The following is an 18,692-nucleotide window of genomic DNA, read 5'->3' as shown; positions in this document are numbered from 1 at the left end:
ACAACTACCCCAACCAGCATCCCAGTGTTTGTCCAAAGAGAAGACCCTCAGCACTGGGGAAAAGTTCTGAGTTGGGGACTTAGGGCCATCAGGGTGCGATTGCTTTTTGCCCCGCTCTTTCCCCACACAACAAAGCTTCAAGTAGTCTGATTTGCTGAATCCAGCATCTTGCCTGTCCCCACGCCCAGGGCAGGATTTGGGAAGGATTATTTTTAAACTAGCAATAGCAACACAAAATGCAAGAAACTCATTACATTTGATTTCTTTTCAAGTTACCTTACAAATATGGTCTTTAAAGCATAATGAAAACACTCAGAGACATAAATTGCTGCTTAAACCTATCCCCTTTAGAAGCTATCTTCTGCTGTGAACAGATGAAAAGGAAAATATTTCTGAGTGCTCTGGGTCCCTTACTCAGCAGTCACATATGAGCTGCAACTGAAAAAAACACTCACCAAGTGTTTAAAAATCTGCTTTAATTATATTTCCATGAATTCCAAGAAGAACATCATTGCAGTTAATATTACAAAAAAGCAGAGAGGGACATCTGAACATGCAATAAAAAATGGATTCACAGTGAAAATAACGTATGTTGGTTCTAAAATATAGTTACGTGGCTCCGTGAAGGAAAAAGGTTTCTTCTAATTATCTATTTACTTGGATTTTATTATGAGAAAAATGTTTTGTTTTTTTTTTTTTTTTTGCTCTACAGCTTTGGGGATGTTTTCAATCTGTGCTACAATTATTGTTAGCGTCTGACAGAAGTCCCTCGTTCTGAAAGCCATTATTTGCAGTCTATAATTTAATCAGAAAATTCAAAAGTACAACAAATAGCTTGGCAACTGTGTTCTTGTTACATACAAAGCCGTTAGCAAAAATATGTAACAAAATTTATGTAAAACAAACAATTTTGTCTCTATATACAGAAGTTTGTTTTCTCCCTCACACCCTCCCAGCCTACTCTAAAATGAGAGGGTGTGGGGGGAACAGCTACCAATCTCCTTTGAACTCTTATTCTGCCTGGGGTGGAGAAATCTTAAAAGGTAGGGTAACTCTTTCAATCTTCTTTTAGCTGAGTTATAAAAATGAGTTTGGGCTTCTCAGCGAAGAAGGAAAACTAGGAATGATGACGAGAGCTTTAAAATAAAGAATGTACCCCTTTGTCCTTTGCAAAGTTTCTTAACGAACTCAGCAATTAGAGAGTAAAACTGACTACATTTGTGACTGTGATCTGAGGACACAGAGCAAAGGGGGTGGTAAAGAAACGTACACACATCATAACCCAAGCCGCTGAGAACTGTCACACCTAGGGCATGCACATATTTCTTACTGACGGCATTTACACTTCGGGGAAGAGAGATCATATGCACATGGGAAATGTCACCCCAATCTATATACAAACACATAAACAGGAGAACATGTGGAGTCAAAGGGAGACCAAAGCACAAGTTTAAAAATACATTTTAAAATCATTTCAAAGCCAAGACCGTATTTACCGAAAACTCTGACAACTCTAAGGAATACCTTGTAAACACTGAAAATGCAGCTTTACGTAAGTCACAGTCTCAAAAGAAAATAAATTTCTGGTTTGTCATCACTGTTTGGCTCGGTCTGCAAAACAGAATTATCCGGACAAAACTGGTCGACGTAGCCAGGGCGCAAGGCTGCGCACGCCCCTTCAGGGATGCCGCGGCCCTCCGGGCCCCCAGCTTTGGTGCTCCTCAGATAGCCTGCGATGTAGGAGCCGGTGGAGTGCCGGTTGCCCGCAGGCAGGGGCGCTGACGGCTTGTTTCGAAGAACCACTCCTCCCGCGTGGCTGGGGTTTACACCTTTTTGCTTGTTGGCTTCCTGCTTTTCCTTGGCACGACTGGCAATATTGCGCACTCTGCTCTGACTTCTGGATGACAGCTTTCTGACCAGTGCCCTGGGGAACTGGTTGGCATCCTGCTTTGAGTAGAGCACTTGACAGCCCTCGTCCTGGTCAAAAGACACAAGCTTCCGCAGCTGCTCGGTCAGGGCGTCTATAGGCTCTAAGGACTTTGTCTTCACAGTCACACCCTTCTTGTCTCTAATGCCAGTTGTAACAAAGCTCTTACTGATACACTGGTACTTGCTTTCGAAGTTGCAGGCAATGTCCTCTGACGTTAGGTCCCCCAGACTTTTGGATTTGCAAGGACTGGGCAGCTTCAGAGCAGGCAGGGGAGGATGTGTGGGCTGCTTGGGGATGGGGGCATGCGTGGCTTCATCACTAGACAGGGGCACACAGGTCTGGTTCGTTTTTGCATCTGAATTTGAGCAGGTGTTATGCATAAAACCAGCACCCTGAAAGGCTAGACAAGAAATGCTTTGATTTTTGACATCTTGAATATTGTTGAAGATTTCAGAGACAGAAGAGTGGACAGTCTCTTTACAGTAGCCATTTCTCAAACCTCTTTGAAAATGTTCCACCACATCCTGACCGTACTTCAGTTTTAAAGGAGAATCAAGGTGACTTGTGTCCTCTCTTCTATATTCATAGGCTGTTATAGACAGGTTTTCTGAGTCCTCATCCATTTCCACGAGACTGCTCTCTCCAGAATTTAAACAGAGAGTGGCATCGGCTATTACATCTTCCAGCGTCGAGTCCGTGCAAGTGGCAGGGCCGTGGTTCTTTAGCATTTCCCAGTCTTTTCCATGGTTGGGACTTTTTGGTAACTGGCAGTGAGAAGTGTTAGAGGACCCAGGCAGGCTGTTTTCCACAGACCCCGTCTTGGCCTTACCAGAAAGGTTGTCATCTGGTTTGGTTTTAGAGACAGGAGTGCAGGTAGTTTCACAAACTGTGTGTGTGGAGTGTTTGGAAGTCTCGGGACTTGAGAAAGCAATTGGCTCAGGAGATGAGCACAGGAAGGATGACCTGGGTTTTCCCATGGAAAAGTCATGCCTGAAAGGCAATTTTCCATCCAAGGGGGGCAAGGGAGAATGACGTGACACGGCACTGGCACCATGGACGTGAGAAACAACTGTGAGGTTTGCCTCCTCACTGGCCTCCTCACACTGGCCAATCAGGGCAGAGATGGAACTGCCTGGCTCGCTCTCATTCGTTAAAGTGACATCGTCAATAAGATGGGAAATTTCACTCTCCTGCAGAACGGCAGTGGAATGTGAGTCAGGTATGTCAGAACAGAGCGTAGAGACGTCTGACAACGAAAAGGATGTTGCAGCTCGGCCCTTACCCCAGTGACCTTCCAAGTTCTTAATCTCCAAATTGCTTTGAGAGAAAATGCTTCCTGACAACGTGCTTTTCTCTTCCACAGAACCCCCCACATTGCCACTTTCCTTGGTTTTCACACCACACAGACCTTGTGTTGGAGTAATGGCAGGATCAAGAACCAAACGCTGCCGCGGGGAGAGGGATTGGCTGGGGCATTCATGTTCCCGGCAATCACTTGACACGTTTGCTTTGGCTCTCCCACCCTTAGGACCTGGCACTCCCCACGGTTCTCCCGTGATTGCCATGCTGGCAACAGACGTGGTGGAGTTGCCTTGGCTGATGTCTTTGTGTAGGAGAGCGCTAGAGGAAGAGGACAACTTTCTGTTGAAATTTGGAAAATGTTGGTCTTTTACACTTGCCTTCCCTTTTCTTCCATCCTTATCTTCTGCTGAATGAAACAAAGAACATTTTAGGTAACATGTATCACTTTTTATAGACCCTGCAAACACTCATGTTTGTCTTCAGACAGACAAATGGAGAATGCAGATCTGTTACATCGTGACAGAATATAGTTATGGATTGCAGAGGTTTGTAACAAAGTGTCTGTGTGATGAATAAATGGTAAACTATATTTATAGGAATTTCACTGAAGCTTCCCTTTGAGTATCTATTACATCAGCTAAGGATGTAATATTCATTGTCAAAAAAAATGTCAATGAGTTACCATACTTTTACAGTGAGGATTACCTTAAGTTGTTTCCTATTCAGATTTGTACTACACAGAAGCATGGCAATAAAAATAGAACAAGACAGTTCTGTTAAACAAAGTACTGTGGTACCTGCAAGCAAGATACTATAAGCTTTCAAAGTTACACATGTATTAGTAAAAATCACAAGTCATATTATTTTAAAAAACATCTTGGCAAAACAGCTACTTTAATCAGGTTCTGAAGCAGGTTAGAAGGTACAATAAATGTATTAAAATACCAGTATCTATTTGAGGTGTAAAACTAAAGACTTGGTCACCAATTCTATGCTGGTGCTAATATCTAATTTTTTGTTAATCATATTTTTGTTTTTAATACACAAATTTCATACTGCATTTTCCCCTAAAAGAGGCAGTAAAATATTGGGCACCGTATGGAAAGCTATAAAAACACAAAATTCACAATACTTTGGGCTACTCCATCATGCTTAGGATGATGCTAAGATAATATCAAATGTTCAATTATTCTTGATCTAATTAATAGCTTTTTTCAATGCTTTCAGTCGGGATATATAAAAAAGAAGAATTTATTTAACTTACCAAATACCTTCCTAACTAAAGAAAAATCCATCATAAAAAGTTTGATAAACCCAAAAATTATCAAGGAAAAAATTAAATACCCTATGATGTTACCACTCAGAGATAGCTACTGTAACCTTCTTTAGAGGGACAAAATTATATACAAAATTTTGTATTCTGCATTTCTCTACTTTTTTTTCTCCATTATAACTTGAATCACTGCATGGCTATGTTTGTTCTATTGTTACCATAAGTCTCATATAATATACATGAAAATGACAAACCTATATAGCTGTTAAAGGGAGGATACACACATCAACTAAATATTGCTTTCTGGGTTAACCAGTATTGATTTCTATTGAGTACAGATTTATCTTCCCCCAAAATGGGGTTTTGAAATAAACTTTAAGAGATGTATTTCATCTCTTCTCTGACACTGCTCCTAGCAAAATTTCAAACCTTTAAACTCTCTTTTTCTCTTCAAATAGGCCATTCAAAAATTCATTTGTTCCCTTAGAATATCTTATAATAAAAATCCACATAAGCAAAATGAAGTTTGCGAGAAAAGAGAAGACTGAAATTAAATTGATTGATAACAGGAGTATTTTCCTAAAGTAAATAGGTATCACATCATACTTGTCTGACAGGATTCTGATTTAATTAAAACTCTTGTTGCAGAGACATCAAATGGACAGTTTTGATGCTTAAATTACCAAGGGCGGGGGAAGGAGTCACTGACACAATTCAGGAGTTCTTTGGTACCGTGCAAAGCAGGCATCATTCTTTATCAAGTTCTTGATATGAATGAAAAAGCATTATGCTCAGATTAAGAAAATGATGGGTAATGCTTGGTCCCTATGCTTGAGGAGCCTATAACCGGACAGGAACCATGGACATGCTTCCTTCCCTGCCAGTATCCGGGGATCAAGGAAATGAGACCACAGGAAAATATCACCTGAGCTACCTCTTGAAGAAGCAAAGATTTCTCAAGTAAAGAAGATGGCTTGCTGTTAACATCTAGCTTTACTTCATTCTCCATAAACATTTCCAATCATGGAAATGTGTTATACGTTGGGGAAAGAAATGCAACTACAGTTAACCTCAGAAGAATCACTATGATTCTATTTAACCCCAGAACCATCAGTAACATTTGTACCCACTTGGTAAAACAAGATCTCTGCTCCTATTTTGCAGGTTTCCCTGCACGGCACCTCGCAGCCCCACGGGCTCTGTACCATCACACCTGATCGTTCCCCTACCATTACAAACTTCGATGTTATTCTAAGGCTTTAGGTGACTAGAAAATAGCTCTTCTACCGCCCTCTTCCCAAAGTTTAAAATCCTGTCTAAAGGTAACATTAAAAATTACTTATTTTTTAGTATATTTTTACTTTGACTATAAAATGTCAACCAGGTCCTAATGGTAATCAGGGACCAGAATATGGGTTCAAAGGATTTATTCTTAGAGAAACGTAAGGCATCTTACCCAGGGAGCTTTCTTTTCCGTCAGTGTCCTTTGCTGTTTCAGATACAGGTAGGGACAAAGCCCCCAGCAGACTTTTGTCAACAGGCATAGAGACAGGGCGCTCTTGCAGACTCCGTGTGGTCCTCCTCAGGACACCATCCTGATCTCTCGCAGCCTCAGACACAGAATCCTTTATCTCTACCATTTCTTGGAAACCCATTTTGCTCTTTTTTCTGCCTTTGGCTGGAGCACTGGCGGTGCGTCGCAGAATTCTATCTCCAATTGATCGTTTCCGAACATAATGGGAATTGTTTTCTGAAGAACCGTGCCTGGGATTCTTATTGAACAATCCCTTCAGACCTTGGAGCTGTCTGTTCTGAAGACACAAAAGAATGAAGCACAAGTTAAGCAAATCCCATTGTGGCAACCGCTTGCCTTTGACATGACAGCTCCATGAAAAATGAACACAAAACAAAATTTTACAGCCATTGAAGTATATTCAAACCAAGAAAATGGCAGCTCACAGCATGTCTACACAACACCATGCAAGTCTTATTGACCTTACTTTGTGAGGAGGCAGCCTTCCATTTTCACAACCAAGCTACCCAGAAGTTTCCTACCCAGAGATGATGAGGTGATAGGAAAAGTTTCCACACTTAATAGACTGTTATGAACTTCGGCCGCCTTAAAGCAACAGATGCATGTTTCAAAGTGGTAAGCAGGAAATGGAGTGATATGAGAGAGCATGCTGCCATAACCATTTAAAAAGAAATATGTCGGCAAGAACAAAGCACCATGCTGAGAAACTACCTTTGTAGCTCCTAGAAAGTGCAATATAGTATAACTGGGGTTGAGTATTAAAGGACTCCACTGCAAGGGAAAAAAACAAAACACAACAAAACACAATTTGGGCTCATTCAAGAAAAGTGGCACAAGTAAAAACCAAGGAGAAGAATAAAAATGCTTCTATAAACCCTTTCTTCCACTTTGGTGTTAGTCACAGGTTCATTCGTTGCTCAGCTCATCACCTCCGCATTGTGGATTATGTATCCCAACCCAAATACACCTTGAAAGTAATATATAATGTGACTTGAGGAAGACATCTATGTAGGAACATGGAAATCCTATGGAACACTTTCTTTTTCACATTTTAATTTATTTCTGGTTCAAGTTTTAAACAAATTCTGAATTTTATTGTTTCCCTCAAGCCTGATAAATGCTAGAGATCCTACTACTTTCTTAACCTGGGATTCCTAGAAATTCAAGAATCATTTTCTAACGTTTACATTTGTGTGCAATTGTGCCAGAGGAAGTATTTCAACAAACAGCATGGGCAGAAACCAAGGATTAAACACAGAACATCACAGAATAAAACTTCACTACTCTTAGAAATTACAATCCTTAGTGCCCCTCCCATACCAGCCGATGTACAGCTAAACATTATACCCTCTAATTCAGCCTGAATTGGTCCACTCCCTAGAATTTGGCTTGTAGTTATAACAGTATTAATATTAACCAACATTTTTGAACATTTACTGTATGGTAGGCAGCTTTTTAAGGATAAGGATAGCGTATTGACGAGGTAGGTACTATTTTTACCCTACATTTATAGCTGAGGAAGATAAGGCACAGAGAATATATAGAAGTCTACAGGAGACTTTCTAATAAAGAACACTGGACATTCCAAGGTGCTAGTCAATGCTCTTACAGTCCCTCCAAATCACATCTGGTCCTGGAAATTCATTCTAGTGGCCAAATCCCCAATTACTTGGCATGCCTACAGGATAGCCCATTGATTTGTAAACCTCAAGTGAGCTGTGTACTGAAGAGAACAGCACGAGGAGAAAAATAGGTTACATTTTTATAGTCTATTTCTTAAAAGAAAGAGTCCTTATAAAGTCCTTAAATTCCCGTGGGTGGGGAGTTTTAGGTTTTCAGTTAAATACAAAGGCACCAAATGAACATCTCCTGCCTAGAACTGGCTAGAATCACAGTCTGGTTAGTACTCGTAATTCATCAAACATCTGAGACACTACATTTCCTGCTGCAGTCAGCTAGGTCCTCTTAAGTATTTAAATAAAATTTAACGTTTAACTATATATTTATTGTTTTAGTGAAACAAATGATCATTTGAGAGAATAGCAGTTTTTTCATAAGCCCAGAGAGCCCCCCTGGGTGGAAGCAATGAGTACACACCCCAGAACAATGGAAGGAACACATGTGGATCAAGATAGGACCTGATAGGATAGCACACTGGGCTCGCTAGGCTTCTCAATAGTTTTCTGCTAAAGAACAGCTTTGTCAAGATATATGTTCCTTTTAAGCAATTAGTCAAAAAATAAGTTTGTTAAGGACCGCATTGTTGTTGCATGTGGCTTTAAGCACTACAATCTTTCTCACCTTTCCATAGATTTCATTGATTGTTATGTGGACAAATATGGATGCTTCTGTCAGTCCTTCCAAATAGACATGCCGGTAGCCTGACAAAAGCAGAGAAAACAGTTTCTTTTTACTTGAACTTACATTTGGCTTTCCCATTGGTGCAACTGAATTAAGTATTTGACTTTACTATAATTCTTTACATTTCATAAAACATGTCAACACTCATATAATACATAGTTTATATATCATATATGCCATATGTTGTGTATATCACATATCATATATTAAGTTTTCCAAAGAAAACTGAATGGTCAGCCTAGAAAGGAAAAGCCAGCCTATACCTACCTGGCACTAAGCTGCTGAAGGTCACGGTTCTTTGTCCAACAAAGTCTCGTCCAATCGGATCGTGATCCCACACAAGGAACCGAACCAAAGCTATTTCTGGCATGTGTACTGTAAATGTCAGGGTTTCTTCCCATACAGGGTTAAATCCTCAGAGAAATAGGAAGAGAAAAATTAGAAAAGCAAAGGGCTTGACTAAAAATGAATTGGCAGCATCGCCTGCAAAGCAGACTGAAAATTGCTTGCAATGGTTATTAAACTCGTGAAGATGACCAAGCCACTCCAGGATGCCTTCCTGAAATAAAGCCTTGGAATTTGCCCCATTGCCAGAAAATAATTGGTAGGAAAATTGCCTTTAAATGATTACATCAATTCTAATAATCTTTGATGCCAAATTGCATTGTAGGGCAAGTTCCTTTAGGCAATTTCAGAATGCTTCAGTAAGCTCAAAAAGTACCTTTAGTAGTGGTCTAAGAATAATGTTTTAGGAAAAAAAAAGAAAAAAGGAGAAAGAAAGAAAGAAAGAAAGAAAGAAAGAAAGAAAGAAAGAAAGAAAGAAAGAAAGAAAGAAAGAAAGAAAGAAAGAAAGAGAAAGAAAAAAAAGAAAGAAAGAGAGAAAGAGAAAGAGATACTTTGCCAAATATAATCATGCTTCTCACCCACAAAAGATTCTGCTACTATAATAATCACCAGCAAACATTTTATAAGGTCCTGTGCAGGTTCCAATGCCACTGTACATATGGCATCTTACTTAATTCTTATGGCAATCCTCTACAGATGGCAAAACAGGGTTTTGGGGTTTTTTTAATTCAGAAAAAATACATACTATTTTTCAAAACTACACAACTTTTTTAAATTACACATGTTATAAATGCTTTTTTTAAGGTAAGAAATGTAAGTATTTATAAGTCATTTTGTAGTTGAGAAAATTGATATTCCGAGAAAATAATACACCTAAAGTCACACTAATTACAGAGTTGAATTAGACTACACCCTATTGTTTTCCAGTGGCTTCTCATGAAGCTACACCTTAATACATGAAAGATATATTTTCATAGCCATTGAAAATAAATAGAAAGGTATATAATTCAACTCATATTCTCAAAGTAAAAATACACTTATTTCTTGATAAAAATTTTCTCAGACAAAATAATTATATAAACTGCTAAAAATTCAAATACTCTGTAAATTTGTTTCTCTTTTCTAAAAATGCAAATAAGTTTTATCAAATACAGCAGTCAGGAGGCATCAGCCACCTGACCCTATTAAATGCCTCAGGTAAGGAAATAATTATGGACTGAAATCACTGAGATGCCCCTCCTGAACAAGAGAAGAGATTATGTTTTTGTTAACTTAGTAATGACCTCTCAATTACTTCTGAGACTGAGACTAAAACAAAAACAAAAACAAAAACCAGAAAAAAACACACCACCAATGGGCATTGGTAGGAAAATGCAATATAGGAAGTTTGCTTCCTTTAAGCATGGCATTTCCTAAAGTCATAGGCTTATGCTATTCTTGAATCCCCAAATTCCTTTCCTTAAACTAGAAAATACCTAGGGTCTCACTATGAACCTCTAATTTCCTGAATGTTTTGAGCATTGAGGTTTAGAGTTCAAGTATTAACGACTAGAGACTGAAAAAAAATAGGTATGCCACAATGTTTGTCAAATATATGAACAAACCCCATTTAAGAAGATTACCAAGGAAAAGACATGAGGCTTTGGTAAAGAAAGTTTGTTTTACATCATGACCAGAATACAAGAATGCTGCCAATAGACCAGATGCACATATCAAGAAGTCAACTTGCCAGTGCATGCTGCACTTGCCTTTAGAGTTTTACATGCTCCAGAAAAAGAATGAAAAATCATCAAGACATGTAGGCTTCATGAATGAGAGCTTTGAAGCAACTATGTCATGAAAACACAGAGGCATTTTCCTAATTTTCAACCCAGCCCTTTAAAATAACATTTATTCTCTTCATTAGGGAACACACACACACACACACACACACACACACACACACAATTTGCTTCAAAAGCAAAGAATTTAGGAGCCTAGATTACAACATCCACCAGAACATACCATGCACCAAACCCACATTTACTCAGTTTTATGTGTTTAAAAGATTTTAACATAAAATTCAGATGGCAGTTACAAATTTTAGGGATCTGTTTCTTTTCCACATAGATAAATTTTTCTTTTTCAGTACGAATTTTATTTTTAGAGCTTCTTGATAAAAAGTAAACAGATTATGAGGGAACCTGGGTGGCTCAGTCGGTTAAGCGCCCGACTTCAGCTCAGGTCAATGATCTCGCAGTTTGAGCTCCGTGTCAGGCTCTGTGCTGACAGCTCAGAGCCTCGAGCCTGCTTCTGATTCTGTTTCCCTCTCTCTCTGCACCGCAGCCACCCACCCACCCCCCGCCCCCGCCTCCACTTGCTCGCTCGCTCTCTCTCTCTCTCTCTCTCTCTCTCAAAATAAATAAATAAATAAATAACCAACCATTAAAAAAAGAAAAGCAAGCTGATTATCATCTTACCATTGTCATCTACTACGCGAGTTTGATCTTTACAGCAGTCTACTGGCAATCCAATAATTTCAACTTCAACAAAAGGATCAATGATCTACGTAAATAAAGAGAGTATTATTACAACTGATACATTTCTACGTGTGTGTTAATTGAGAATATTGGCCACATTTCAACAGCAAACCATTTTATTAGGTGCTTACTAAGAAAGAGAAACTGAACGACAGATTTAGATATATGAAACATAACTAGAAGATTAAATTTTTGTTTGCCAGTATTTACTGATGCTACACAAATTTTATCCAATGAACCCACAAGTCCAGTTCAAGGTATATACCCAACAGAAATGAGACCTTTTGTCCATGCTCAGAGCAGCCATATTCATAATAGTCACACATTGGAAACAACCTACATGTGTATCATGAGTAGGAGGGATGAATTGTGGACTATTCATTTAATGACTATCATACAACAATGAAAAAGAAAAAGTTCTGGTACAGAGACATAACGTTGAGCAATTCAGACATAGAAGAGAATATACTAGGGGTGCCTAGCTGGCTCAGTTGGAAGAGCTTGCAACTCTTGATCTCAGGGTTGTGAGCTTGAGCCCCACAGTGGGTATAGAGATTACTTAAAAAATAAAATCTTAAAAAAAAAAGGAGTACATACTGTAAGAGTCCATTTACATACAAGTTGAGCATAGCACAATTAATCTGTTGTGATATGGGTTGGTGTTTGATTTGGGGGTTGGGAATAGATATTTACTGGAAGAGTGAATAGAAGCCTTCTGGGGGGTTCTCAGATGTTCTGTCTGGATCTGGGTTGCATAAACAATAATTAATCAAGCTATCCACATTTGATTTGTGCACTTTACTGTATTTAAATCAACTGAGTACTATAATGTAACTTTAATTTTTTTTAATGTTTATTTATTTTTGAGAGAGACAGAGAGACAGTGTGAACAGAGGAGGGCCAGAGAGAGAGGAAGACACAGAATCTGAAGTAGGCTCTGGCTCCGAGCTGTCAGCACAGAGCCTGATGAGACCATGACCTGGGCTGAAGTCAGACACTTAACTGCTCTTTTAAAGTTACATTAGGTCGGGGCGCCTGGGTGGCGCAGTCGGTTAAGCGTCCGACTTCACCCAGGTCACGATCTCAGGGTGCGTGAGGTCGAGCCCCGCGTCAGGCTCTGGGCTGATGGCTCAGAGCCTGGAGCCTGTTTCCGATTCTGTGTCTCCCTCTCTCTCTGCCCCTCCCCCGTTCATGCTCTGTCTCTCTCTGTCTCAAAAATAAATAAAAACGTTGAAAAAAAAATTTTAAGTTACATTAGGTCAAAAAATTAAAAGACTAAGAAGGAATCAATAGAAAAACTGAATGCATAGTCTTCTTTCCCACATCCCCTATCTTCCAGAAGGGATCCTGATTTTATCATGCAAATAAGCTATTTTATCATGCAAGTTCTGGATAATGAGCAATGAAAGACTGGAACCTAAAGAGTCCAGAAAGAGCAGATCTAAAAGTGTAAAGGAGAGACTAATGAAGTCTGAGAAAACATGTTCTAGGAACTGGGGAAGTAAGGGGAATATGGTGTTTTGGGGGGAGCTTCAGGGAATAAGAGCTAGAAGAATGCTGGAAAAACATGCTGAGAAAATTGGGTGGATACACATACTTTTTGTCTATTACATAAACTCTGATGTTTATTCATTTTCAATAGGGCATTTTATGCTAGAGGTTTTTCCTTTTAATAGAACCCTGGGCTAAAACTGGACAATTGGGTAGCTCAGATTTTGGGGGGCAACTAATAAGTATGACTTCTGACTTCTGTTCATAAGGAATTCAAGAAAACCACAGACTTGAAGAGCAACTTCCTGCTTCAAAACTTGGCTCCTGTGCTGCCTTAGGCAAGTATCTTGTGCTTCAGTTTCCTCAAATGCAAACCTGAGACACCAGTGTCTGCTTCCACATACGGTAATCCAGCTGAGATGCTGGAAGAACAGAATTGGATGGTTGGCAGCAAGACTGGAAAGAGGTGTGGGAGGTAGAAGTCCGAGGAGATGGTAATATATCATATGTGGAGAGCAAAGACAAGATGAAAATTTAAGATGACAATCAGTTTTCTGAATGAAAGCAAGACTAATGGTTATTTCATTCTCAGATGGATAAACAATGTGAGAGATCATGGGTTGAGAATTCAGGGAGCCTGGATAGGGGGAAAAACTGTATCTTTATCTTATCTTTATTTTCATTAGCTTATGACTAAAGCCCAATGTAATAGTACTAGAATTGTAATTTTGTATCTGGTAGAAATCATGGATGCTTTTGTGTCCTATTACAGTTGTTGCAGAAATTTCCATGTATCATCTACATTTATCATGGCTTCAAAATTCTAATAGTTAATAAACCAACCCCTAGATCCTGCTATTTATTGCATTAATAGATATATGCATATCACAATTTATTTTTAATATTTTGATAAGTGAATTTCAATATAACTGATTTCCAGTATATCCCTACATATTTTATTTTATGCATCAAAATTATTATTCTGAGAAGGGGTCCAGATGGCCACATTATATACCAAAGGGTTCCATGGCTCAAGAAAAGTTGAAATCTCCCGATAGAGAACCTTATAAGCCAAGTTAAGGAGATTGGGTTTTATTTTAATGACCAAAAAAAACCATATTTCCTCATATATATAAAAAATTACTCTAACTCCCCCACACTATATATTAGTTACAAAGGTAAAGAGATAACTAGACAATGAAAAACACCTGGAAGAAACCCCCTTATTCAAGTACTGTGATCAATCACTGAATAAAGTGACATCACACAGATCCTGATGTGATGTACTGAGAAGGACACAACATTGTCCAGGGAGTACTCCTGACAAATACATTTATGTTTATTCCATTCATGAAGAAGCAATCAGGACATTAAATTCAAATTGAAGGACATTCTAAAAATAACTGACTTGGGCATTTTGTAAAATGTCGATATCATGAAAACAAAACAAGAAAGCTGGAGGACTGCTGTAGAATTTAAAAGGACCAGAGAGGGGCACCTGGGTGTCTCAGTCAGTTAAGCCTCCGGCTTCAGCTCAGGTTATGATCTCACGGTTCGTGAATTCAAGCCCCACATTGGGCTCTGTGCTGACAGCTCAGAGCCTGGAGCCTGCTTCGGATTCTGTGTCTCCCTCTCTCTCTGATCCCCCCCGCCCCTTCATGCTCTGCCTCTCTCTGTCTCTCAAAAATAAACAAACATTTAAAAATGTTGTTGTTGTTTAAAAAAAAAAAAGGGGGGCCAGAGAGAAATAACAATTAAAAGCAATATGTGATCCTTGATTGGATCCTGAATACATAAAGAAAAAAAAGGACATAAGGACAATTTGGGGATAACTGGAGAAAACTGAATATTGATTTTATATTAGATAATATTATTGCATGAATGTTAACAGTCATGCTTTTATTATGGCTATACAGGAGAACGTTCTTATTTTTAGGAGATAAATGCTGAAGATGGTATGTATTTAGGGGTCAAAGGTCATAATGCCAACAATTTATTCTCAAATGACTGCAAAGAAATGCAAATGTGTGTATTTGCACTTGTGTGTATGTGTGTGTGTGTATATATGCAAATGTGTGTATTTGCACTTGTGTGTATGTGTGTGTGTGTATATATATCACACACACACACATAAAATATACTTATGCACACATATATAAATACATTTACACATGAAAGAGAGAGAAAGGAAATGTAACAAATTTTGTAATTTTATAAGTGAATCTAGGTGCTGGAGATGTGGCATTAATTTTACTATTCCAACTTTTCTGAGGTTTAAAAATTTTCAAAATAAAAAGTTTGAGAGAAAAAGTAAGAAGTGAGTCCTCATTTTTGCAGACAGTGAAGAAGAGAAAGAAGGAAAGGAGAGGTAAGGATACATATTCTGACACTGCCCAATTACTCCCGCTGCTTAGAGGACAGAATGGCCATAGGGAGACCAGTCAGCTGGGAGGTTACCACAGCAGAACTGACAAGAGACAACGGTGGTGTGGATTAGGCTGGAGGCAACGGAGATGGAACAAATGGTCCCATATGAAGCTCCTACTTTCTGAGAAGTAGGACACAGTGCCATCTGTTGAAGATGAGAAGGAAGTGATGAGAACACAGGTTCGAGGAGAGAGAAGGCTGGAAATGGCCACTGTGGAGAATGGGAACGAAGGTTGACAAGGTGAGGTGGATGGCCGCAGGGTATCACGGGTCAGCTGAAATTTGCAACAAAGAGCTTATGGTGGAACCCAACACCAGAGCTGTGTGGTGTCCCCGGTCAACATTCAAGATCCAGGCAAAGAGCCTGGGGTGATAGACCTTCTCTGAGAAGAAGGACATGAGCATGCCTCCAAAATAGAAGGTACACTGCATTCCAGAAGGAACCATGTGTGCTTTGCCAATAAGTCAGTTGATATCTGATGAGCTGAGGTCAGTGCTCATTTGTGAACACATACACATACACACATAGAGAGAGTGAGAGAGACAGAGAATTCTGAAGATATTTCAGATACAATATAAACATAATAAAGTAATCACGTAATTAACATGTTCATACATGTGGCTTACCTCGCCTCGGTCTCCAAACATGGAGTCTGGAGGTTTGGGGAGTTGCTGTCCGCTGATCACTTTCAGGATGAGCTGCTTTTTGGGGTTGGCAGGAAGTGGATCACCAGAGAAAGGGTTGAAAGTACCTAAGCCAAATAAAGTAGAGGTTAAAATCTGAGGCTGGTAGCATGGGAAAACACACACACACACACACACACACACACACACACACACACACACACACAGTTTAAGCATGTAGAACAAAGAAACGACAAATGCTGAATTACTACAGTGTTTTCTAGAGAAAAGAAATGATCACATAACTATCAGTGTGGCTTTTGACCGAAGGCAATGCCAGCTGGCATTTCTATAGCTGTGGTTTTTGCTAGAATCCATGCTCCCAAAGGCAAAAGAATGGGCCAATTTGAAACATCTGTGATGCAATTATCAATCATGGCATGAGGGAAGAGAAGCATGTTATTGGAATGCCAATAGTGTAGAGAAGAAGAGCAGTTATGTCAGATGTGAATAATCCCCTAACTTAAACTATCATAGGTATAGACAGTGAATATAACAAACGGAAAGAAGACCTGAAACTGAGTAAATAGAAGAGTAAGAAAACATGCAAAGCATAAAATCCAGAAGGCACATCTGTCAACGCTTTTTTACCTGAATTGTTAAAAAGCCAATTTGGAAATTTTTAAAAGAATTTTAATGAGCAGAGCCAAAAAGAAGTGTTTCTTGATCTAACGCTACATTATCTTTTCTTTTTTGTTAGTGCTAACAAAGACTAAAAGGGCTTGATACAATTGTTTCAGGTGGTATTTTAATTTTGCTAGCAGGTTTCAGACTCACTTATACTCACAGAGTTTCTGAAAGACAGGGCTCAGACCTTAGAAGGCAGCACAATTTTATAAGTGATGCCCAGGGAGTATCACGCTGGGACACTGGGTTTCAGATAATGATCCATGGCTATCCACGTCCCCCTGAACATAAAAAACCTCACAAGAGAACATTCTAAACACCATGCTACCCAAACATTAAACAGTTGTGACAATTTGCATGCCAATACCTTAACCTATCTATTTTTTTAAAAATCATGTTGCAGGGGCACCTGGGTGGCTCAGTCGGTTAAGTGGATGCCTTCGGCTCAGGTGATGATCTCATGGTTCACAGATTCGAGCCCCACATCAGGCTTTCTTTGTCAGTGCAGACCCTGCTTCCGATCCTGTTTCCCTCTCTCTCTCTCTCTCTGCCCCTCCCCACATGCTCTCTCTCTCTCTCTCTCAAAAGTAAATCAGTATCAAAATTTTTTTAGAAGAATCATGTTGGAGAACACTGATGTATCACATTTTGTAGAGAGTTCCTTCAATAAGGTTACCTGCATTCAGAGAGACAACCATGAAATGAACACACACCTTTGCACATTTGCTGGGGTTTGAGGACATAGCCACAATTGCCATTTGTCTTGAATTTGGCTCGATTTAACTGCATCATTCGCCCTTCAGACTGGTAGTTCAGTGCCACTGTGCAAGTTCAAAGTTTGAGAGAATTAGGCAAGACAGCAGCATAGAGTCAGGACATAACGGAGAACCGCTTCTTCCCAAGGCATACGCACCTAGCTGGCAGCCTGCGTTCCAGTACGGCAGAGGGTTGAAGTTACTGGAATCAATGCGGTAGGCAGAGGGGTAAATCCTCGTGAGCTGCTTTTGGTTATAAATCATGAACTGCTCCGATTTCTGCTGAACCACCTGATGTGCTCTTGTTTCGCTAAATGATAACACATTCCCTGTGGTTCCTGGCAGTTTTTAATAAAGGAAAAAGAAAAGTGAGAGCCCCTGCCAAGAAAACACCAGTCACCAAGAACTTTTACCTATGTCAGATTATACCCATAATAAAATGCAAAGCAAAAGAGTGAATTCAACCAGAGTAGCAGTAGCTTCTAACCAAGAAAGATCCATAAAGCCCCATTCTTTAGCCATTTTGAGGACTCTTTAGCCATTTTGAGGCCAAATCAGAGGTGCACGTCTGGCTGGCATAACTGCATGTTTCTGAGTCCCCTGTTCTCCCAGGAATTCAAAACATGTCACTAATTCATGTCTATCTGGCTAGTATGATGAGGGCTGGCACAAAAATTGCTTTTTAGGGGCATGAGTCCAACAGAGTATCTTTGCCAAAGATATAGACAGTCATGGATAAATAAAACTATGAAACTTATTCCTGACCACAGGGAGACATTCATTGAAGGCATTCATCTACAAAACATTCATGTGAAACACATATTAACGGATAGCATTCAGGGTCCAAGAAAATAAAAGACCAATTCCAAAAAAGAAAAAAATGAGTTTTAATGTTAACTTAGATAGAATTATGAGTAGGAGTAATAGTGGAGGAAGATTTGTAAAGAGCATTATAAAAAAATAAAGTCTCAGAAACAGGAATGATCATCCACCCTCCATACATACAATGAGAAATATAAAGGGAGGAAAAAGAACAGGAAGCCTATATTAACGTTTCCTGACTATCATCAGGAGGTGTCAATCCAGGGCCAAGGTGGCTGCCAATTTGAGGGTCATGATGGAGGTAACGTCCCACCAAGCATTCAATTTCCTACCCTTTCCTCCCAATCCCATGTCTATAATGCCCCTACTACTCCTACCCCTTCACCAAACATCCACACCCTACCTCCAAAATGACCAGCCATATGTGTTCTGAAAGAAGCCAGCCTAAATAAAGAACCAAACTTGCCCAGAGCCTCATTCCCATTTCAGTGTTTACTCTGACAAGCTAAATATGTTGGAACCCAGACTGAGGGACACAGCTCATATAGCCAAGGAGCTGAACTACAGAGTCTTGCTGGGCCAGCTGGGCCAGAACCATACCCGCACTGCATGTTCAATGGAG

At 39.5% G+C, this 18,692-nt stretch overlaps 1 protein-coding gene across 7 annotated transcripts in view; it reads right to left on the bottom strand.

Moving 5' to 3' along the window:
* Positions 1-459: 459 nt before the first annotated feature.
* The window catches only part of PLCH1 (phospholipase C eta 1), a 219,594-nt gene continuing 201,361 nt past the window's right edge, over positions 460-18,692 (bottom strand). For 2 of the 7 annotated variants that reach the window (XM_043595068.1, XM_043595070.1), the window contains 9 exons: positions 17,407-17,586; positions 17,207-17,314; positions 15,810-15,934; positions 11,205-11,289; positions 8,668-8,814; positions 8,341-8,420; positions 6,751-6,810; positions 5,962-6,316; positions 460-3,638 (listed from right to left, as the gene is read on the bottom strand). In XM_043595068.1, the coding sequence (XP_043451003.1) occupies positions 1,558-3,638; positions 5,962-6,316; positions 6,751-6,810; positions 8,341-8,420; positions 8,668-8,814; positions 11,205-11,289; positions 15,810-15,934; positions 17,207-17,314; positions 17,407-17,586 (3,221 nt within the window). In that variant the 3' untranslated portion in view covers positions 460-1,557. Of the gene's footprint in view, positions 3,639-3,937; positions 3,966-5,961; positions 6,317-6,750; positions 6,811-8,340; positions 8,421-8,667; positions 8,815-11,204; positions 11,290-15,809; positions 15,935-17,206; positions 17,315-17,406; positions 17,587-18,692 lie in introns of all 7 variants that reach the window. The other 5 variants (XM_043595074.1, XM_043595073.1, XM_043595069.1 and 2 more) reach the window with 5 other exon arrangements.

Source organism: Prionailurus bengalensis, chromosome C2 (genome assembly GCF_016509475.1).
Source record: "Prionailurus bengalensis isolate Pbe53 chromosome C2, Fcat_Pben_1.1_paternal_pri, whole genome shotgun sequence".
Lineage (NCBI taxonomy): Eukaryota > Metazoa > Chordata > Mammalia > Carnivora > Felidae > Prionailurus > Prionailurus bengalensis.
This window is presented reverse-complemented; position numbering and strand designations above follow the sequence as displayed.